This window comes from Citrus clementina, unplaced genomic scaffold, assembly GCF_000493195.1.
Source record: "Citrus clementina cultivar Clemenules unplaced genomic scaffold, Citrus_clementina_v1.0 scaffold_2, whole genome shotgun sequence".
In the NCBI taxonomy this organism is placed as follows: domain Eukaryota; kingdom Viridiplantae; phylum Streptophyta; class Magnoliopsida; order Sapindales; family Rutaceae; genus Citrus; species Citrus x clementina.
The window spans coordinates 30233586-30256634 of NW_006262688.1; the positions used below are offsets into that span (position 1 = coordinate 30233586).

Consider the following 23049-nt stretch of genomic DNA (forward strand, 5'->3'; position numbering starts at 1 on the left):
CCGTTGCCGTGCATACCCAAAAACGATGTCCTGGAAGTGGGGTACTGATTGCTGCTCGTGGGAGGGAGTAACATGTGACATGGCCACAGGTGATGTCATTAGCCTTGACCTTAGCTGCAGTGGGCTTTACGGCAGTATCCCTTCCAACACAAGTCTCTTTGACCTTGTTCGCCTACAAAAGCTCAACCTTGCTAACAACGATTTCAATCTCTCTCTGATCTCTTCCGGTTTTAGCCGTTTCCTTAATCTGACACACTTGAACCTCTCTTACTCCAACTTTGAGGGTTCAATTCCTTATGAAATATCCCGCTTGAGTAAGTTAGTTTCACTTGACCTCTCCACCTATCCTACACTGAGGCTTGAAAACCCGGTTATGGAAGCATTAGTTCAAAATGTGACTAAGTTACAACTACTCTTTCTTGATTCTGTAGACATGTCTACCGTAGTACCAGGTACCTTGAGAAATCTATCTTCCTCTCTGACATCTCTAAGTCTCTCTTATTGTAGAATCCAAGGTGAATTTCCCGAGAACATCTTCCGCCTGCCAAACCTACAGATGCTTCGTTTAAAAGTCAATTCAAATCTGTCTGGTGTCTTTCCCAGGTCCAACTGGACAAGCCCCTTAAGGTATTTGGAAGTCTCTAGCACAAGGTTCTCTGGGCAGTTACCTCATTCAATCTGCAACCTGAGGCACTTGCGAGAATTGCGTCTTTCCCAATGCAACTTTTATGGATTTATTCCTGCATCACTAGGTAATGTTACACAACTTGCTGTTTTATCCCTCTCCTCTAACAGTTTTAGTGGTCATATCCCACCATCTCTTTCAAATCTTCACCAGCTAACCGATGTAGATCTTGGAAGCAACAGTTTTGATGGTCAATTCCCAGATATTATGAATCTAACCAGAGTTACAGATTTAGACATCTCAAATAATCAACTTACCGGTTCAATTCCTTCCCATGGAAGTGGGCTTCAAAATTTAGCATTTCTCGGATTATTTAATAACACCCTCAGTGGGACAATACCATCTTGGTTATTCTCTCTTCCATTATTGCGGTATATGGACCTCAGTGATAACCAACTAACTGGCCATCTTGATGCATTTCCAAGTAAATCATTGCGAACACTCTATTTGACTAACAATAGGTTGAATGGCTCAATTCCAAGTTCAATATTTGAACTTGCAAATTTGACTGATCTCAGTCTTGCTTCAAACAACTTCAGTGGCATCGTAGAGCCTTATATGTTTGCAAAGCTCGTTAACCTCAAAATCCTCGAACTCTCTCACAACAGTCTATCATTTGGCACCACATCCAAAGTCAACTCTTCTTTTCCCCAAATTTTCTATCTGAGTTTATCTGCTTGCAACATTAGTGCATTCCCAAGCTTCTTAAGATCTCTTGAATTAGCATATTTGGACCTTTCTGAGAACAATATCGATGGTCAGATACCAAACTGGATGTGGGAGGTTGGAAAGGATACTTTGAGTTTTCTAGATCTTTCCCACAACTTCATAACAGAAATGAAGCAGATTCCTTGGAAGAACCTTAATTATCTTAATCTTCAATCCAACTTACTACAAGGACCACTTCCAGTTCCTCCACCTCGCTTGGAAGTCCTTTTGGTCTCGAACAATCAATTCACAGGAGAGATTATTCAATCGATCTGCAGTAGTAGTACCCTTGAAGTTCTTGATCTTTCCGATAACGGGTTCAGTGGCACTATTCCAGTGTGCATCGGAAACTTTAGCGTGTTGGATCTGCGGAATAATAGACTCAATGGAACCATTCCTGAAGCATTTGCAGAAGCCAATTTGCTAAGGACTCTTAACTTGAACAACAATGAACTGGAAGGACCGGTCCCTAAGTCCTTGGTCAATTGTGCTAAGCTTGAAGTTCTAGATATCGGGAACAACAAGGTAAAAGATGTTTTCCCATACTGGTTGGGAAATCTTACAGAGCTCCAGGTTCTTGTTCTCCGTTCCAATAAATTTCACAGCTCTATGAGGGAGTTTGAAGCCAAGCAATCATTTCCTAAGTTGAGAATCATTGATCTCTCACACAACAATTTTACTGGTCCTTTGCCAGCAAGGTTTTTTGAAAATCTAAATAGGATGAGGAATGTTGGTGAAACTGAAAGGAAATTGAAATACGTGGGTGAAACTTTTTATCAGGATTCTGTAGTGGTGACACTTAAAGGAGCTGAGATCGAACTGCAGAAGATTCTCACTGTTTTCACAACCATTGACTTCTCAAGCAATGATTTTCATGGGGAGATTCCTGAAGTAATTGGAAACCTTCATTCACTTCGGCTCCTCAATCTTTCTCACAACAACCTTACAGTGCGTATTCCATTTTCGCTGGGAAATTTGATAAACCTTGAATCGTTAGACCTGTCGTCAAACGACCTTTCTGGAAAAATTCCAATGCAGTTGACAAGTCTAACATACCTTTCAGTCTTAAACCTTTCCTACAACCAACTTGAAGGACCTATACCTCAAGGACCCCAATTTAGTACATTTCAAAACCATTCATATATTGGCAACTTGGGGTTGTGTGGATTCCCATTGACAAAACAATGTGGCAAAGATGACCCACCAGAACTAGTGCCAACAACTTCAAGCTGGTTTGATTGGAAAGTTGCCAAGATGGGTTATGGATCTGGATTGGTGATTGGCCTGTCTATTGGGTACATGGTTTTTGTAACAGGAAGACCACTATGGTTTGTAAAGATGTTTGAGAAGAAGCAATCCAAGAAGAGGGTGAGAACAAGGCCGATCAGAAGAGGCAGAGGAAGAAGCAATTAACAAGTCGGTGCAAGTGATGCTCTTTGTTTTTATTTTGTCCAATGCAATTGTACGAATTAATGTAATTGATATTTTATGGTGAAATAAATAGTTCTGTCGCGTGAGTAAGAAAAATGAAAATTTGTAAAATCAGCGAGCACTCTCTTGCAATAGAGGAACCACCCGTGTCAATTATCAAGTGTAAGTCATTATTATTATTATTTTAAATGATAAAGTGAGCTGGTTAGCATTAGAGACCAAATCCTTGTGAGAGTCTCACTTTGCGAGCTCCAAAGAGGAGGTTTTGTCCCTTATTAAGGATAATCAAACAATTAAAAGAAAACGAATGATTAAGATCTCAGTTGCTCAAGAAATTTGCTTATAAATACTAAGAAGAAATAGTAAATGAAGATGCATGTATACATGAGCTTGCAGATAGAGGGGGAAACATCACGGCAGCGCTAAATGCCTAACCATTTTTTGTTATTTTTATATGGAATTATTACTCAATAAACATGCTATCGGTGGCATTTTGAAATCTTGCAAAACACTAAATTCAAAAAGTATCTTTGTTTACATGAAATCTAAAAACATCGTTTCAAAAACAATGACAGACGAGCTTAAAATAATTTTCTGATTCTGTGTTATGATAAATTAAAGCATACAGAGTTTGTTTGATGTAACAAATATTGCCTCAACATATTGTTAATTCATTCTCGATAACACCAAGAAATAACTTCTAAAAGTTTCAAAACACAACGGTATTTCAGCTTTACTCAAATGTACAACTGTCCACACTGTCTTTTGCAGATTCTAGGTCTAAATTATCCTAGCTAAAGCGAAAATAGTACTTCATATCTCCCTGCTTCATAGATGGAAAATAGCAGCAGAAGAAAAGGGGAAAGAAGTTCGAAGTCCACATGTATTTCAAATTTTCAACCAGGCGGCCATTTCAATTGCCGGCCACCCAGAACATGCAAATGGAGATGATAAACAGATTGGCCTGGAGAAAGAGAATTAGAGCATCGACACAATTATGTCAAATGGATCAATGCAATGAACTAACAAAAATCAGTATGGAAAATATATGGATTAGGATGAAAGCTTACAAGCTCCAGGACCATTGTTGATTACTACTCGAAATCCATCCAGGATACCTTCTTTTTCAGCAACTATTTTTGACGCACACAGAAGATGGCCCAAAATATCCCCATGCCTTGCTTCAGCCTGACAATGAAACGAAGAAAGCATGAAATCACACAATAACCATTTCATATTGAAATGAATGGAGAGCTTTAGAGCAACAAGAAAGAAATGATGAAATCTCACATAAAAATCATTTACATTTGAACTGGAGAATGCTCAATTCTAAAGTATATACATGCATTCATACAAATAGGTACTCAGTTACATGTACATTTACAGGCCCCAATATAATTTAATAATGGGCCACTATGGATGCCACATGCAACAAACTTAACACTAGTTTGACTTTCAATATCAAGTGTGTGACATCCATATCATTGTTTAGGTGTGTTACTGATCTGACGGTCTTGTTTTACCAATTAAGTTCTCCAAAATGATATTGAATGCTATCAATTGAACATTTCCTCCAACATCATCATCTCATATTGTTGAAAAATTCATGAAAGGACGTAAAAGGTTTTTATGAGTTCAAGTGACATTAAATATGTATTTGCAAAGGGATGTCATTATGCAGCAAAACAACCATAGGAACTGGGTAAACCACAATTTCCACAATGGATTGGAATGCACTGATTATATATTTGTACATATATTGTTTTTTGCGATACCGGTTAAAATGTTGTTATGCTAACAGAATTTTTGACCATATACAGTAATAATATGAGAATATTTTGACCATTATAATAATCTTAGTTTGGATGAAAGGGGAACAAAATAAGTAAATGAATGATCAAATAATTGCAGACTTCTTTTAATCCTGAGAAATAATAGACATAAAAGAAAAGGCTAAACCTAACCTTTGCAAGCGTTGTCAATCCATCTCTGAACTTTGGAATGATTAAAACATGAACAGGAGCCTGCGGATTAATGTCCCTAAATGCTAGGACCTTCTCATCCTCATATACAATGGATGAGAGGATTTCCTTTGCTATGATCTTGTCAAATCTGAAAGGGTCGAGGGGGTAAAACAGAAGGGGAATAATGATTAGGAGAAATAGTGACTAAAAAACTACTACTCCCATGGATAAACAAAGCATGTAGCCCTTAATCAGTTCCAATAATTGCTAGTTTCAAAATCCAACTAAGCATCCCAAAAAAAGGGGGCCAAAAAAAAAAAAAGACAGAATCAGGGACCTCCTTCGACGTTTTATGAAATTTATCTCCCAAAGCAAAGGGGTCAGCCACAGCCAGTGCTTAGGCTAAACATGTAAATAGAAATGAGATCAAACCATGGTTTTTCATGTACATGGTTGGAGCTTCACTACGGGCGTTCAGTGCAGCTGCTTTGGCAGCAGCCTCTTCATCGTTTGTAACACTAACTCGAGACAGAGATCTGAACAAATTTCAAGTTAAAACGTAAAAAATAAGAACTGTAAAAGACAGAAATGAAGCTACAGATATAGCCAATGAATTGAAAACATAAAAAATTTCATCAGGTGTGCCTTTTTTTAGCAAGAAGATTAATCTACAAGAACAGTGCTATTAACATCTTCTTGGGCTTGGCCATAAATTTATATATATATATATATATCGATCGGAGTTTTAAAATTAAAAAAGAAAAAGAAAACAAGAAAGAAATTTTGTACCTACGAGAGTGAAGAGGAAGGAGAAAGTTAATAGAGTTGTAATTAGTTGAGTGTTGCAGTGGAGCTCTCACATTTGCTGCAAAAGCTCGAACATTTGCATTATAATTTCTGTTGAATCAAAAATACCCAATTCAATTTTAACCAATAATAAAAATAATAATAATGCAAAAAAAATCAATAAATAGATAGATATGATGATACACAGAGAGAGAGATCACCGAAGTAGAGAGAAGGAGGTCGCTGCTAATGTGGTTGATACCATTTTCTCTCAATGACAGTTTGGTGGTCTGTGCAGAGTCAGTAGTTTCTCCTTTTGATATATGCCCGCCAGCCAAATATCTATTTATTTTTCTATCAATAATATTAATAATGTTATTTTTATTATTATTTTTTTAATTAAATTTTGGGCGGTTGTGATGAATAAAGAAGGAGGCGTTATATTTGATGGTCCTGATCGCGTCCAATCATCATCACATTCTCCTTTTTCGACTCTTTATCATATCTATCTACGAAAAGAGAAACGACAGGTGATGAGAAATTAAAAAAGTTTGACAAAAAAAAATGGCAAATTTTGTGGTACAATTGCCAAAGACAAACAGCTTCAACTTGAAGCGGTTCTGCGTTTCTGCTTCTTCAAATGGGAATCCTCCGGGTAGCTCTGAAAGCAGGGGCAGTGGGCCAGTGATACTGGAACTTCCGCTTGATAAAATCAGGAGGCCATTGATGAGAACCAGAGCTAATGATCAAAACAAAGTCAAGGAACTCATGGACAGCATTCAACAAATTGGCCTTCAAGTACCCGTAAGAACGAATCCCTCCCCCCCCCCCCCCTCCTTTTGGTAAATTTAATTATTTTGGTCGAAATATTCAGCTTAGCTAAGTGCTGTCTACCGATGATAATTTAATTATAAGTTTATTTTAACTTATATAGCTGAAGTAACGACATTTCCGTTTTGATGATTTTAGAATAATAAGAAATCTAGAATATGTTCAGAGCATGCATATAATATTGTGTTAACTTGCAACGAGTACTCCGATGTCAAGAGACCATAACCGAATAAAATAAAACGAGATTGATTTGAAATTGATTGAGATTTGAGGCAGAATGAGATGTTGGGTATTGATCCGACACCATTACCATGCACCCAAAAACTCAAGTTATTAAGCAAAATCCCTATGTTAGTAATAAAGACAATTCGGCATAGAGTATGTAGTAGATAGAAATGTTAGGCATTTTAGCGGCATTAGTAGGGCCAACACCAACACCAAAAATTAACCTCTACCAGTGCCACCGTATCTTCGGGCACCACCATCATTGTTACTGCAAATGCCAGTAGTTCATCGCTTGGTTAAACTCTGTTATTTGACTCTTTCCTTTCCCTTTCCTTTGCTTGTTTATGTCGACTTGTTATATAAAAATTGATGCAGATTGATGTCATCGAGGTTGATGGAAATTACTACGGTATGTGCTCATTTAGACTTTCTGCTTATGGTCTTTCTAGTTAGTAGTTACTTCTTGTGTCTTCTTTTCAACTTTTGGGTTCTTGTGAGTGTTGTCACCAAAGGACAAAGGGAAAGAGGTAAAAGAAGCACAAGAACTCCTCCAGAGACTAAATACAGCTAATATCATAATCTTTCATGTTTTCTCCAAGGATGGTGATCGTTGATTGTTCCTTCCTTTTTTTTTTTCCCCTCTTAGGTTTTTCTGGGTGTCACCGGTATGAGGCTCACCAGCGCCTTGGGCTTCCAACAATCCGTTGTAAAGTTCGTCGTGGAACAAAAGAAACTTTGAGGTATGCTTTGCTCAGAAATGTCTATACTCCTCTAGTATATACCTGTAATATCAGTTGATGTTCATCTTGCAGGCATCACCTACGCTAAGTTTCAGCAAGTTCCTTTTCAAAGTGAACTTGCAGCTTCACCAACTACCAGCTACTGTATTTGATCTTATTACAAAGGATTGGACTAACCTACATATATTTGTAAAGGCTGTAGTAATATATATAAAGAAACTTGCTCAGATGTATAGATCTATTAATGATGACATGTGCTATTACTTTGCGAGTATCAAATAAAAATCAACTATTGTTGTTGGTGATCTACAGATTTCTATTCTTATCCATCCACCTATGTACGACCTGGGGATTCACTACCATACAGATCATGCTTCAAATTTTGCTGTTAGAAGTTTACAATTTGTGCTGGATATTCCAATTGTGTTGGACATTTCAGGTTTAAGTTCTCAATTGCGTTAGTTTTCAAGTTAAATTTCAACTTCCAGTTTCAAGTTTTGTGCAAGAAACTTTAGGTTGTGTCCAGAGTTTTCGTCCTTACAAAATCTGTATATTACCCTGTGGACGGATCACTTGTCTTGTGACGGATACGGTCGTCCGTTTCAAAAAAATGCCACCGCATCTTCAAATCATTTCTGTTTGAGAAACTCGATGAAATGTGGAAAATAAAGATGGTCTGCTTTTATGCATGAATCGTTCCCACTTCCCAGTTCAATTTTTCTCTTTATTTTAGCCGTTATTTGTACGTACACCACAAGTTCGTTTTCTCCTACTAGAGAGAAAATTTTCCAGTTTCCAGAAGTGTGTGCCTCGCCAAAATTTCCTCGATGCCAGCCATTGCCATAACAGACATTGAGGAAATTTAGCTCAAACTTTCATATGCTTTTAACGAGCTTTGATTTCATATGCTTAACTTGGGCATAATTACTGATGAACAGCCTCAATATAAACGAGATAATTGACATTAACTTACAGGATCGTAGCTGTTACAAATGGAGGGTGTGAAGTACACATCTAAATACATTTAGCCAAAATTTGGATGCCCAGCCAGCATTGTTCTACTTGTATGATATAGGGCCAGACCTTGACACTGCAAACCTAGGCAGTGGACTGGGACCCATGTTCCCTGACGTCGAACCTTCGACGTACTTAACTTTCCGGCTTGAACTGTAATCCAGTGGCCCAGAACGGCGAACATTCCTATGTTTACTGTCACTCTTCAGATTTCCACTCTCAGTTTCATAGACGTGTTCCTGACTAAGGGATGATGATCCTCTAAAGTAACCCGAATCGTAGGCACTATTCTGAGGAGTTGAATCTCCACGGGGCTGTCTCGATACGGGAGATGCATGTGTTAATGATATGGCAGGTGAATGGTGGGGCGATGCACTTAATAATGCAAGTGGGATTGACGGGGAATTTGAATAGTATTGACTGTATATTGAACGGAGAATGGCATAGGGAACATAGGGTTCAAGAGAAGTTCTTGGAAGGAATGATGATATCTCAGAGAGTTGGTCCAGAAATATAAGCTTGGCGACAAGGTGAGATCTGCAAAATACAGAGATTCATCAACAGTGTCCATAGATTTCAGGTAAATTTGTTGAAAAGGACTTGAAAAAAACTCAGAATGAGGAAATCATGCATGCCTGCCACACACAAAACTCACACAAAATTAGATATGAACATAAATGCATGTCCGCATATCATAGCCATCTTACCTTGTAGCTTCATTCCACGAATCTAGAACTACTCCGGCAGCAAATTTGACAAAGACCTGCATTGCAGATTTAATGCTGGCTTCTGCAGAAACACGGCTTTGTATTTCAGAATCCAAAGTCTCACTGTCATGGCTATTTGAAAAAGACTGCCTCTGTTGATGTTCACGTTGCAATTTAACATATTCACGTCCTGCAATTACAGCACTAATGCATCTGCCAGAGCATTTCCATCGTGGAACAAAAAAGGATTTATTAATTTTTGAGAACTAATGATTTCCTTCATAGTGGATGCGAAAACCATAGATGCTCAATGACAAGAAGCATGATAAAGAGTTGTAGATCATCAGAAACAATAAAATGTGCTAATATATGGTGCTGCTATTTCACACGTAAAACCCAAATGAAAATATCTGACTAAGAATATGAAATCATTATTCAGTGCGTTAAAAACCAATCAAACTGACAATTGGATGTAATGGCTGGTCAACAGTCAAGGGGCTTGGATAATTAGCATTCAGGCACTATAGTTTATTGATTTTCGAGTACATGTTGGAAAAAATAAAACCTCACCTTGCCAAGCAATGGATATTGTTGTTGAAGCCCCCAGTCTCAACATTGAAGCCAGTAGTGTTCCAAATGTTGGACGTTATGAAGATTGCAAATAGGTAAGGCAACAAGCTCCATGAATCATCATTTGCACCTCCAACCTCTTCCAAAATTGATCTTACCCACTCAGAATCATGATCGACAACCACACCAACACTGTTAGCCACCCCTTTCATCCTCCTGATTTCCTTCTTTTCAGGTATTCCTTGAGGTATATGCTTAACTACCCCGGCTAGTAACGAGTGTATTAACGGGGCACCTTCTTCAAGAATGGCTCCAGCTGCTTCAGCAAGAAGGTTATCAAAAGCCAATGCCTGCCCTGCTTCAATACAGAATCCAATTAACGTGTCCAAATCCACAATCTGCTTCAAACATGCCTCTCTTTCTATTCTGTCACCTGAATGCATGCTGCCAGCAATTGCCTCTAATACCTCACGGTTTGACCGTAATGATGTGTCAATGCAATTCAAGAGAGCGGCTGTGTGATCTTTCATCATTCTGTCCAGTCTGTCCACTCCGTAGCAACCAAAGAGACGAACAAAGGCCTGCAGCTCTCTTAGATCTGTGACCGACTCAGCAAAATATCCACCAACAGGCCTAGTGCTTTTGAAGCATTTATGGATAGGTGTAAACAGGATTCCAGCACCAGATATATCCTTGACAATATTTTCCATGTACCAGTTACACACAACTTCAGTGGCTGTTCCAGCTAGTTGCTCTGCTGGCTTATCAAACAAATGCAGAGATGTAACTGGGCCTGTGAATGCCTCTGAGAGTAAAACTTCTCGAATACCCTGTGTTAGGTCCATGCTAATATGTTGCTCTGCCAGGTGGACAATGCTCATATGTCTGCGAATCATTGACTCAAGGGTAGAGGGCCTTTGAAGATCATTATCAGTTTTCAGTGCAGCAAGCAATCTCCTCTTGAAATTTCCAAGGATGCATTCCCTCATATACTAGCAGAATATTATAATGAATAATGACAATGATGTGATCAGATTTCATACACCATGGTATGCACAAATGAAAAATCATTTGGAAATAAAGATACATGAACATTGGACTAGCATATTCAATTTGGTCATTTCAGGACCTCCAAGACAGAATTTATAAATAAATATCTGCTCAGGTAAAAGCCTGCTAATAACATAGGTCTCATTTTGAATTTCAATCCAATTCAAAAACTTGATAGCTAGAAGATACATATTATTTTTACCTTCGTTTTTTTTTTTTAATTTAATTATAGCTTGAAAGTATTACTCGCTTTAAAATTGCACTTTGAAAGCTTGCCACAAGTATGCACTATTATTTCTCTCGTCTTTTTTCTCCCCAAACAGATAATGAAATAAAACAACTAACTTCAAACATATGTGATTCAAATACTTGGTTATTTCTGTATGTACTAATGTAAAATTAGCATAATCGAAGCATGCCTAAGGGACAATGTAAAATAACAGAGAAAATAAAAAAACAGTAGAATCAGACTCTTGATATAACTTGCCATTATGATGTTCAAGATGAACCTGCTGATGTAACTTGACATGATTATCATAATGATCTGAATATTCACGGTGACCCAAAAAAAAAATAAAAAACTAGAGGACAATGAACTGACAAGAAACTCAAATCTCTCTTTAAGTGACTGGAAAAACGGCAGGCACTGTAAAGCTTATTAATGAGGTCTGAAAAAGAAAGAAGATTAAATTTGACAGAAGGTTAATTGACAAAAGAACTATATAATAAAAGAGAAGGGACAAATGAAAAAAAAAAAAAAACTGTGTATTAAAGAAAAGAGGTAAGCAAACCAGTCGGTATCATCATTATGCAAGCACAAAGAAAATGAAAAGCATAGAAGGTACGCGTACATCCAATTCTGCTACCACAAAAGGAAAAAGGATGGGTATGTGGAATAGAAACTCACCTCTCTCAGAACGAAGACGTGGTTAAGAGCACATATTGGTTCCATATCATTCAAAACTGAACATAGGTTGGTCAACCTTTGCATTGCAGCTTCTAACCTGCCAGAAACAAAATGGTTAAGAGGCCCTCAGCAAATTGCAGGTTCCTTCCAGAAGAAAAAAAGATTCCTTGCCTTGATCAAAAGTGCCTTACATTTTAATAGAATTATTATTTTCAGGATAGCTCTCATGACCAGGCAATGGAAAACCAGCTGCTACTTTTGGAGATTTTGCTGAAGGAACTGAAACTCTTGAAGCATTGTTCAGATAAAATGCAGCCTGCTCTGGGAGAAGCTGAGAATTTGCTCAGAATTAGTTTTGCGAAACATATTACAACCAAGGATTTTCTCATGCCATAACATAAATGAAGAAAATGAACCTGAATCTCCAGAGCACCAAATCCTCCTTCAGAATCTAGAATGTTGATCAACCCTTCCAGTCCTCCCATGATAGATTCAATAAGAGACTCAACATAAAGAACTGCATCTCGCCCAATTTTTGTTACCTGCAGGCAGTAACATAAAAAGTACAGTCTTAGTCATTCCATTCCTTTTTATTTACATGAGTTCAAAAATAGCTTTGTGTAACATGTTAATGATAGACAATAATCATTCCAGCAATTTATGCATTACGGGATAGACGAGCCAATGGCAGAGATTATGAAGAAAATAAAAAAGATATATATTATCACAATTTTCAGATTTCAAAATTTCAACTGTGGCTGAATTCATGTGTTATCCATATTTCACTATAATTCAAGGGAGAAAAAAAAAACATCTAATTCCGTTTCAGACTTGAATAGAAAACATGAGATCCATAAACAAAATACTTTTCAGGAAGGTAAGTCAATGACCATTTTCATCCTTTAAGCCTTCTGGAAACTAATAAAATCACACAATGCAACAAGACTTCTATTATCCAAATGCAGAGAATTATAAAGTCATTGAACCTAGATGCAAAATGAATTTCATTCACAAGAAGTGTCATTCAATATAACTAAAAGATTCAAATGTATGGCTATATAAAAAGCAGAAATCAGAAGGTATCTAAATGGAAATTAAAAATCAAAAGGATGAATGCTGAAAACTTTTTTTGTATTTTTGGTTGGAGGTTGCAAAATTTATAAAAGTGAAAACAAAAACAAGAAAAAGCATGCTGAGCAGTTTGGGCTTTATAAGATGCACATACTTGTTTTGCCTATCATGCTCTTGATTCTTCAATCTCATAAAGGTTTTTTCAATTGTAAGTAACACTTTAAGCATATTAACCATAGTTTGTCGCAGTAATGAAACATCAGTTCTGGGAGCATTGATCGATGGAATTTTTACCATCTATGACACAAGAGTTATATTCCTAAAACTGTATGGTTTTCAGTATGGAAAAGTACAACAATTTAAGGATGCCAGCAGGATTCAGCAGAGAGGAGGATTCTGTGAAGGCAGTTGGATTACCTCTTCAGGTACAATTGGAGAAGCACACTCAGGGAAACTACTAGCCACACCAAGCCATGCACAACAATGCTGAGGACGTCCTTCTGGTCCAAACATAGTGTTCCTAAAAACCTGTAACAAGAGTGAAGTCAAATCAAAATTACATTTCCAGTCTAATTGTTCCAAGTAAATCAGTATTTAAATTCTTAAGTAATAACATACTGCGGTAAGGTGCTGGTGGTAGAAATACAGCTTTTTGAGACTTCCATGCTTTGATAACTGAGACTCCAGTTCATCAACACATCTGTATTGAACGAAATTCAACACGTCGTTTAATACAGAGAGATACATTTCAGAAGACAATCTTTTCTTATTGCAAATTGAGTTTAGCAGCGAAGGTAATTCACTAATAAGGATGAAAACTCGATAAGAATCACAACAAAAATAGAAGTCCTGGAGAATACCTGGACCAATTGTACGCAGCATTTCCTTCTGATAGCAATCCCTCCTTTCCTGTAGAAACAGTAGCCTTCTCCAAATGTCTAATGTTTATAGATGACCGAGAAGATGTGACAATCATCAATATTGATAACCAATCCTTGCGGAAATCCTGATTGACAATCAGAAATTACCATCTATCAAGTAAAAGAATTGTAAAGAAACCCATTTCACCCAAAAACTATAATCATGGTAAAACAAAAATAACAATGGCAAAAAGAAATTATCAGTTCACAGTAGTTTAACTGAACATTTAAGATAACATTTAGAAAAGAAAACCTAGTAGTAGATAATGATGTGTTTCTATCACCGAATAAGATTATTAACTTAAGCCAACTAATAGAAAGCCACACAGCAGTATAATATATGTTCCAAAATAGTATAGATGGATTATACCCCGTAGCTTGATCATGGTACACAAGAATTAACAGAATAAACAAACACTGCATGTTAGTAAGTAAACAAAATTCCAAAGCCTTTCATTTCCAATATATACATTACCAGAAAGAATGACGTGCTAGAACCCATTTTAAAAAGATAAGCTCATTTTATATTGGATTCAGTGAAACAGGTTTCAAACAAGTGTACCGCATGCAGAGACAAAAGATGTACAAACAAATAGTGCAACCCAAATTTTATTCAAGTTTCAGCAAACAAAGGCGTCAATTATGTGATAAACAGAAATAAGTGAAACCACTAGCATTAAGATGCGAAAGCAAACAAGAGTACACAGGGACGCAAATGATCAACAAAAATACTTCCTCTAAGGTTCTCAATTAACAATTAAGAATCTCCAAAGGTATCTGAAAAATCAAGAAAGTTACGTATTGTTAATTTCATGTCACTGTGTAACCAACTAGCTAGAATATGATAAGACTTTAGCTTTGGAAAGCAACCAGCAACATTTTTCTGCTATGCAAGAGTGACTCAATAGTTATATCAAGAATAAGAAATATTCATAGAGGTGAATAATCATAGCTCAAAGAAAGTCATGTGGTTTTCAGAAGCCACTGTAAGTCCTTCATCCTGATCAAATAGAAAATGCCAAAATGGTTTGCAAAGATCTCTTACGGATAGATCGCATGTGATGGCAGATATGTTTTCACCCTGTGGTTTTGGTATGTTTTCAAGGTGCTGAACTATCCGTTGAAAAAGTCCTTTCAACGTTGCATCAAGATCAAGGGCCACCATTCCTGCAGTTCCCAACAAAAACCGGATTCTACCAGCACATGAAGAAAGATATGATAATGCATAACCTCGGATAGCTGCATTTCAAAACCAAAAGAAAAAAAAAGTTTCAAAATCTAGCTCATCGATACAACTGAGGAACCTTTCAGTGCACTTACAGACAAAAATGCAAAGCGTGTTGCAGCTCAATAATGTTCAACAACCACGAAGGCAGTACAGTTCCTCTCAAACAAAATAGTTAACAGGCATAACAAAGTGTCCTCCAAGCCTTCTTTCCCTATTCCTCCTAGACACCCCTCTCTTTTGAAAAAGGGAAAGAAGAATTGTGCACGTCACACAAGCTTTTTTCCTTTTCCCCAACAAACAAGAAAAACTAAATTAATGAAATACTTTTGTTATAAAAGTTACTGTTTTAGCCCTTACAAGATAGAAACTTTCTGTTAGGAGATACTTTCTTATTTATAAATTCTTAGCTGTTTTTGGGGCTAATGGACATCTTTTTTGCCTTTTGCAAAATTTTTATGTATTCAATCTACTTAATTTGTTTCTAAAATATCCTACCAAAAGCAAATATTACAAAATCAAGATTGCAAAATGCCAAGAATCAACAACTTGTTAACAAAAATGAATGAAACATCATTGTATTCGCCAGAAAACAAAGCCCACAACATAATGAAGAAAATGATCCTTATTTCATAAAATTCAAAATATATACCAAGGTCACCACCACAACCTTGCAATCAAGAACTAAATGATGAAAAGTCTCTATCCATTTCTAGAAAACAGCACGAACTAATCACCAAATTGCTTGCAAATGCAAAGAAATTATTTGCTATAATAGAATGTATTTTACTGCTTTTCACAAGTTCATATTCTTTCACTCAAGTTGTTCAAGGATTTCAAAGTCACAATTATGCATATAATGTACAAATGAAAATTATATTTGCCAAATGTGAAAAATTGGTCTATGAATCACTCGTGTAACCTGCAATATACTTGCGTACTAGGCAGCATAGGCGGTCCATTCCATCTAACAAGAACCCAATAGTTGGATCATTTGGATCCTGCAACCAAAATCAAATTAAGCACAGCACTGGCTGGTAGGGCTAATTACAGAGGAATTTCATGGTAAGAAACACCTGTAATACCAGGGAAAAATTAACTTACTATGTCCACTGCTACCGTTCGAGTAGTTTTGGATTTTGATGATGCAACTCCAACATGTTGAAAATACCAGATCACCTCATTTTGGGCCAGTGCCAAGGCAGAGAACACCATCTACAGAAAAACACCAAATTTTTAGAAAAGACATTTTTTCAAGGAGTATTACAGAATTGATTATGCTTGAACATGTGCAAATTTAATTTCTATTAAATTACAAATCCATTGAGAGGAAGAAATATTAAAAATCTATCAATTTTTTGCACTTCTTTCTCATTTTCTAATAAAAATTGAAATATGTTAAAAGCATAGCTACCATCAGTTTTGCAAAATCAACCTTTGTCCATAAGAATAAAACGTATAAGATCATATCAGGCATCTAAGTATTTATACATAAAGATTAAGAAAATGCAGGTAATTTTCGTTTTCATTTTTTCTTTCCTGGGTCAAAATAGCACAAATCAATAAGTCTAAAACAAATCCAACAACAGTATTACCTGAATGTTTGGAGCTAATAAACTTGGCTGATCAGTAAAAAAGAGCACCATTCTTCCAATTTCTTGCTTCAATAATATTCTCCTCTCCCGGTGTATCACGTAACACGATAAAATTGCTTGCTCATGAACCTCACTGCAATAATGAATCACTTGAACATCTCATACACAATGTTGATGTGTCTAGAAATATAAAGTACTCCATAGACCAGCTAAACAATGAACAAAGGGAACCAGACAATTCCCAACATCAGTGAGACTATCTAAAGATAGGATGCAAGCAGACAAGCAAATGCACCAAGTAAATTACTGACAACTCTAGATAGCCATAAAATTTTTGCCAGTCAAAGCACCACTTCAAAAGCATTCACATCAGAAGACAAATATTTTTCTGAAACCTTCCAAAACTTTCAGAATCTCCTAAAAAATTATCACTTTCAATGAAAGACGGGGATGAAGTTCCTTATAGGTGAAATTTAGAAGTAATTCTGCAATCCAGTTGCAATCAGTGAATACGTGTCAAACCATTGTCAGTTTATCTGACTCAGATATCAAGTCTATCCCCATATGATGCATGGAAATTTTTTCATTTTTCTTGTTATTATTATTTTTTAATAGGAAAGAAAGAAACTTGTATTAATAAGAAACACATGTACAAAAAGTGAAAAAGGTGTCCACAAAAAAGGACCCCTTAAGATCACAAAAAGATCTATACAATAGAATATTGATCAGATTTTATAATTAGTATAGGATGTATAAGACTATAAGATCTCACCCAAAAAAAAAAAAAAATCAAAACTCAAAAACACAGATTTAAGCCAACACCCTTTCCCATTTTTCTAGGATTCTTGTAAATTCCTCTTACACAAGCAGTTCCTTATAACACAGTAATTTATTATTTGATTTCACATAAGTGTTGCAAAGAGAAAGAAATTATAAAAAGAAGTTAGCTCATGTTTTAAAGCTTTGTTATACCTTATCATCTTCTCAACCTGCTTTGCCACACTATATTCCAAATCTGCTTCCTTCTGCTTAGTACGTCCAGATTTTGCCATCTTTTTCGATTCCAATATCCGTGGTAAAACATATAACTGATAATCCTCATGCAACAGTATATACTGTGTGTACAAAGTCGCTACAACAATAAGCTACCAGAAAAAAGAATTTCCATTTCAAGAACAGGCGATCATACTCACCTCATCTCTGAATAATGAAAGAACTAAATTTTCCTTCAGTACAACCTATAAGCCATGAAAAAGGATGAGTAAGTCAGAGAAAAAACCAGCACAGCAGAATCAGTGAAGTAGCATCACGTCTAAAAGAAAAGCTGGAACATCAAGAACTGATTTGCATGTAAATAGTGCTGAAATAAATAAAGAAGCAAACGTATACAATCCATTCAGGAGCTTTGCTAAGCATATACAATCCATTCAATAAGCAACTTGTTAAACAGTGCCGCATTCTAATATTTAGCTTAATTGAACTGAAGAAAAGAAATAATACAAAACCACTAGCAAGGCTTACTAAGTCACACCAATGTACGTGGGACGTATACTAATACAGATTGACATGGGCATCTAAAAATTAAAAAGAAAGAAATAAAAAAAAGCAGCATCCAATTCACTCTGTTTATATACATATGCAGCGTATGTGGTAGCCTATGTTATAGAGTTTTTGAAGATTTCATGTCAAACACCTTATTGCAATGCATTCACAACACTTTCGTCAAGCTCTCATATTGGTTATAAGAACACCAAGCAAAAATTTACATATTCAATGCCTTATAATTTTAATTTGAAGAAAATAGAGCAATCTCTCTCCCAGAATTCATTGTATGCACTTCATGTCAGTAATGTATCAAATTTCACAGGATTAGTAATCAGTAAATGCATATATCTTCATCCTGCCAGCACAGATTCAATTTGATCAGATACTTTATTGCATAACAAGAGAAGAAAATTTATTTTAAAAAAAATTGGGGGAATGTTACCAGAGCAATATCAATGCTAGTGACACGGAGCAGCTCATCAGGGCAAACAAGATAACCAAGTAACACCCACTCCCGATAAGAAGTGACATTCGCTAGATCTTGGGCTCTCTGCAAGGTGTGAATTCCCAAAGTGGTTAATAGTGAACAAGGTAAGTCAAGTAGAGAAACAGTAGCAAGCTGAAAACAAGAATGAATCTCAGAATCATCCTAAACAACAGCATGTACCATGGGATGAGCAGAATTAGTGAGTATGTCCGGATACCGAGGATGATATGGACTCAAAAATCCCTCATTTCTCAGCTTCCTTGTATCTGTAGATAAAAAAATAATAGGACCAACAGCCTCCAATACCTGGAAATAAAAAATAAAATTTCAATAATATTAAACACTTAAACATGAATACAAACGGAAGAATCATATAACTTTGAGGTCGTATGAGATACCATACTGGTCACAGTTAACTAACATAGCTCAAAAATACAGAGAGATGAGCAGTAAATCCGCTGAGCATAGCTCGAAAACAGAAACCAGAGGCAGAATATCAAAAAGATATTGAGGATGGTAATTTCAGGCACTAATCTATGTCATAACAACAGCACCGCAAGAAAAGGGATGCAAACTACCTCTCCGATACGTGGACTGACAAAATTTAGGTCTTCTTGTAACCCTTTCAATGGTGGATCATAAGAATCTATGAATTGAACCAACCTGAAAATTCAAGGATAGACATGCAAATAGGACATGAAATAAGCAAGAAGAATAATTATAAGGGAGAAAAAGAAAAACTAAAGCACAACTCAACCACGCTACCAGGTACTAGATCGAGTAACTGGATAGTGCAACTATGATTTATTTGCACTAAAAGGACCCATCTATGGTTCAAAAAAGAAAATATTATAAATAATACACAGCGTGGTCAACCATGATCGAAGCAAGTCTGGTTTGGCTACCAATATCAAGATAGACTCAAGTCTGGCTTACATCAAGCAGGCCTAGACCAAGGATAAAGGAGTCTATTCTAGAATCCATGGATGTCTCTGTAACACTTCAAGAAAAGACGACAGGTCAGTCAATCGAGGCTATTTTAAATCACAATTGGAAGCCACCTGAAGAGACCTTAGGTAACATCGGGTGAACTGGAATTGAGAAGAAGGAACCAAGAACAAGTGCATGAGTGCAAAGAGAGAGAAGTCCACGGAAATGTTGTGATTCCTAAATCTCAACAAAAAACTGTCAAATCATTTCTTTCCTGGGAGGACTAAAGCTTTCCTCTAAAGAAATTCTAAACAGTGATTGAACAGATAATGCCTTGTCAGGAAGTTGTTGAAATTATTCTACTGCTCGTGAGAAAAAATATAAGCTGTCACTTCCAAATAAAAGTAAATAAATAAATAAGCTTTTATAACAAATTTCAATTAATATAAGAGGTAGCAGGAGCATCAACATCATCTTTTCACAAAAAGATAAATTGAATCATTGATGTTTTCATGCATGCATACTGTAGGAATCAAGAAAAGAACAAACTTTAATTCATTCTTCACATATAGTTATTTTTCTTAGGAAGCAGAAAAAGATTATTTGAAACTGGAAAGTTGAGAATTGGCTTATTGAAGATCTCATTGATGGACAGAAAAACAAGAAAAAAAAAATTTATGTTGAGACGTCCTTTCTTTTAACTTAGCAAAGAACAACTATCGAGCTACTTAAAACATGTTTAATTTCAAGAATCAACTTCAAACTTCATCCGGTTTCCTAATGCAGCAGCAAAGTGGATAAAACCAGCTTTGACCAGCAAATTAACAAGAGAAACGAAACTTCAAGCATTTCAAGAAAATTCACAAATACTCAAGGACAGAAATACACAGTTCATGAAACTGAATTATGCTTATTTGCAAAATGGTATAGTCAAAAGGAAGGTAGCCAGGACAGATCCTAGCACATCAGGTAAAACAACAAATATTAAGACAGAAATTTGAAAAAAAAAGGACAATTCTTACCGATGATAATAATCAAAGTCTCGGTCATTTCTTGACATGGCATGCAAAAGGTTATACATTTGCAGCAGCATCTTCCTTGGCATCTGATATGAAAGCATCAATTGCATTGTAACAGAAAAACTCAAATACATATACATAAAACAGAAAAAAGTGATTACATAGAAATGAATAGTTTGGAGGGAAAAAAATTCCCATAACATTGACTGACTAAACATTTATGAAAGTTGACTTGCCTTCTCAGAGAAAAGGTTAACCCGGACGAAGGAGCAGAACAGATCCATAAACGCATGTAGTATAAGTGAGTTCTGATGGGGCTGCAAAATACTGTGCCAAGTCATCAGAGTTATAATGAAGAAATTCACGAATCATGTTACCCACATCTAAAGAACAAGAATGTACCATTGAACACTTTTACATGCATTGACACATATAAACATGGGTACAACAGAGATATTTATAAGAAAGTACTAGTAACATTTTCTTTATTTCTAAGATCGTGCTTTGACACCTTGTTTCGAGCAATATATCAAAACCCAAACCAATGTCCTTGTAACAACAACAAAAACAATATATATATATATATATATATATATATACATGCATGCGTGCTTATCCAAGAGAATCAATTTTGAACTCACCAACAAGGTAATAACCGTACTACTTAGATCCAATATAAGTCGCAGTGCTTGTTCCCGAAATGCCATCAAGTCAAGAAGCAGCTGATCCACACAGAAAAGATGTGATTTTACCAATAACCGAGTTGCAATGCAAAATATATAAATATATATATATTCATTAAAATAAAAATAAAAAGTCAGAATGTTTGCAATTTTTATGTCATTATCAAACATGAATATAAGTCTAATAAGCATTTTCATTGAACAAAGTTGAGGTAGCAGCCTAATAGCTTCCCAGTAATAAATTCTTGCTTGAGTCATCAAATCTAGCAATAATAGCGGGAAAACAACAAATTTGATACCTTCATCGATGGCTTTCAACATTTTTCCTTTTGATTGTCTTAGTGTTTATGCAAGAAATGCATAACATTTTCACAAAGAGGGTACATACCTGAACCCATGGTTCCAAGCTCTGCAGATGAACTTCTGCACTGTCATGCAAAGCATCCAAAGAAGGTTTATCAACCTGCATCAGTAATTATACAAATAGTAAAATTACCTAATCCTCTATTCATTAACCAACTAAAATAAAACCTGAAAATTTTAACACACACAGGTCCATCCTTACACGTTCAAGTTGCAACTTGCTAAAGTGCTCTGGAAACTTTTTTGATAACAGCAAACATATCCTCGGATGGTTTGGGAACACACCCGATTTCCAGAATGCTTCAGAAAACACATGACCCACTGGATCTGGGTAATCCAATATTTGATTTAATCTATACATCTTGGCCATTAGTCCATCAGCAACTTCAATAAGTTGAACAACCCACTGCATGTTCAAACCTTTATGGGACCCACCATAACCCTGGACCTTTCCATCAAAACTAGCATTTCTAGAGGACCTCGATGACACAGGGGAACTCATGTCAGGACCCAAGTACTCAGTCCATCTCGATGGACCCTCCCACTCCCTTGACCTTCCACCAGTAGGTGATGATGATGCATCTTGGGCAGAATAATGTTGCCACGATTTTGCCATGAACTAATGAATACACTCTTACTTTCTACAAATAGAAGTTGGAGTTGAGAGTCAAGAATCTACAACATGAAGGAGTTTAATCTCTACATGATTCCCCGCAATCACATCAAAAGTTCATTTAATTAATAGACTGACACAACCAAAATTTTCACCAGCACAATATAGGAAACAGAGAATCATTGACAACAGAACTTAAAATTAGAAAATAAATAAAATAAGACTGATTTTTTTTTCCTCTTCACTGCAGTTTGCCCTGCTGCTAAACATGGAAGAATCCTACATATGTTATCCTATCAAAATCTCCAGCTCTTTCGGTTAATTATGCAATATTATCCCAGAAAATTTATCATCACTGTATGCTAATGTGCTGTTCGGTGTCAAAATAAATAGAATAAAAATAGTTGAATATGAAATTGTGCGTCACATTTCCTTAGCATGAGTTCAGTTTTAATATCAAAGAACTTTAGAAGAACAACTCTCAGCATTACAGCTACCGACTATTTATATGAACTTAAAAAAAAAAAAACTACCACACAAAACAATAAAAATCTCATTACTAGCAGCATCAAGAACCCAGATTTATCAAAATTTAGCAATTCCACTCAAACTGACACTGAAAGTCGAACGCTACCAATATTTAAGAAACCAACGGTATTAAAAAACTCTAGGCTCTACTAAATACAGTCAAAATTTGATAATTTATTCTCTCTCTCTGGCCACATTTTATCGGAAACCAAACGGACGTCAATTAGTTGAAGAGAAAGTACCGTCACAATTCAGAGCTCGAAATTCAAAGCCAGACTGACTTTCAGTTTCTGCGAGAGCATCAGCTTCAGATCCGAGGCTCTGCAGCTTATAACGAAGAATCAGAAACTCTCTTTCACAGAGAGAAAGTCTAGAGATAGAGAGAGGGGAGGTTAGTTGGTTTGGTTTTTAGTAGCAGAGCTGGATTTTGAGCAAAACGGAAATGTTTTAAT

The 23049-nt window shown here is 36.2% G+C and overlaps 4 protein-coding genes across 6 annotated transcripts; 2 read left to right on the forward strand and 2 right to left on the reverse strand.

Annotated features, from left to right (window-relative positions):
• The first annotated feature begins 25 nt into the window (after positions 1-25).
• Positions 26-2806, forward strand: LOC18052025 (receptor-like protein 9DC3). The gene has a single exon (XM_006448630.2). It carries the CDS (start codon positions 26-28, stop codon positions 2804-2806), a length of 2781 nt encoding a protein of 926 aa, XP_006448693.2.
• Positions 2807-3454: 648 nt separating this feature from the next.
• Positions 3455-5921, reverse strand: LOC18052026 (14 kDa zinc-binding protein). The gene is made up of 6 exons (XM_006448631.2): positions 5796-5921; positions 5578-5685; positions 5238-5324; positions 4789-4936; positions 3895-4012; positions 3455-3788 (listed from the first exon to the last, which is right to left on the reverse strand). The coding sequence occupies exons 1-6, from the start codon at positions 5837-5839 to the stop codon at positions 3721-3723; spliced, it is 573 nt and encodes a 190-aa protein (XP_006448694.1). The 5' UTR covers positions 5840-5921; the 3' UTR covers positions 3455-3720.
• An 84-nt stretch (positions 5922-6005) lies between these two features.
• Positions 6006-7714, forward strand: LOC18051683 (sulfiredoxin, chloroplastic/mitochondrial). 2 transcript variants are annotated; one of them, XM_006448632.2, is made up of 4 exons: positions 6007-6378; positions 7006-7039; positions 7277-7370; positions 7443-7714. In XM_006448632.2, exons 1-4 carry the CDS (start codon positions 6139-6141, stop codon positions 7456-7458), a joined length of 384 nt encoding a protein of 127 aa, XP_006448695.1. In that variant the 5' UTR covers positions 6007-6138; the 3' UTR covers positions 7459-7714. The 2 variants fall into 2 exon arrangements, with proteins under 2 accessions (XP_006448696.1, XP_006448695.1); XM_006448633.2 differs by lacking the exon at positions 7006-7039 and having other exon boundaries at positions 6006-6378.
• A 596-nt stretch (positions 7715-8310) lies between these two features.
• Positions 8311-23021, reverse strand: LOC18051684 (protein NAP1). 2 transcript variants are annotated; one of them, XM_006448634.2, is made up of 24 exons: positions 22840-23021; positions 21659-22097; positions 21482-21556; positions 21052-21132; positions 20647-20727; positions 20414-20496; positions 19040-19124; positions 18642-18767; positions 18417-18524; positions 17623-17667; positions 17402-17544; positions 16430-16562; positions 15939-16049; positions 15757-15835; positions 14655-14848; positions 13550-13695; positions 13308-13389; positions 13107-13217; positions 12035-12160; positions 11810-11949; positions 11619-11715; positions 9662-10653; positions 9092-9304; positions 8311-8921 (listed from the first exon to the last, which is right to left on the reverse strand). In XM_006448634.2, the coding sequence occupies exons 2-24, from the start codon at positions 22070-22072 to the stop codon at positions 8429-8431; spliced, it is 4158 nt and encodes a 1385-aa protein (XP_006448697.1). In that variant the 5' UTR covers positions 22073-22097; positions 22840-23021; the 3' UTR covers positions 8311-8428. The 2 variants fall into 2 exon arrangements, with proteins under 2 accessions (XP_006448697.1, XP_024046014.1); XM_024190246.1 differs by lacking the exons at positions 21482-21556; positions 21659-22097; positions 22840-23021 and having other exon boundaries at positions 20647-20737.
• Between the last annotated feature and the right edge of the window lie 28 nt (positions 23022-23049).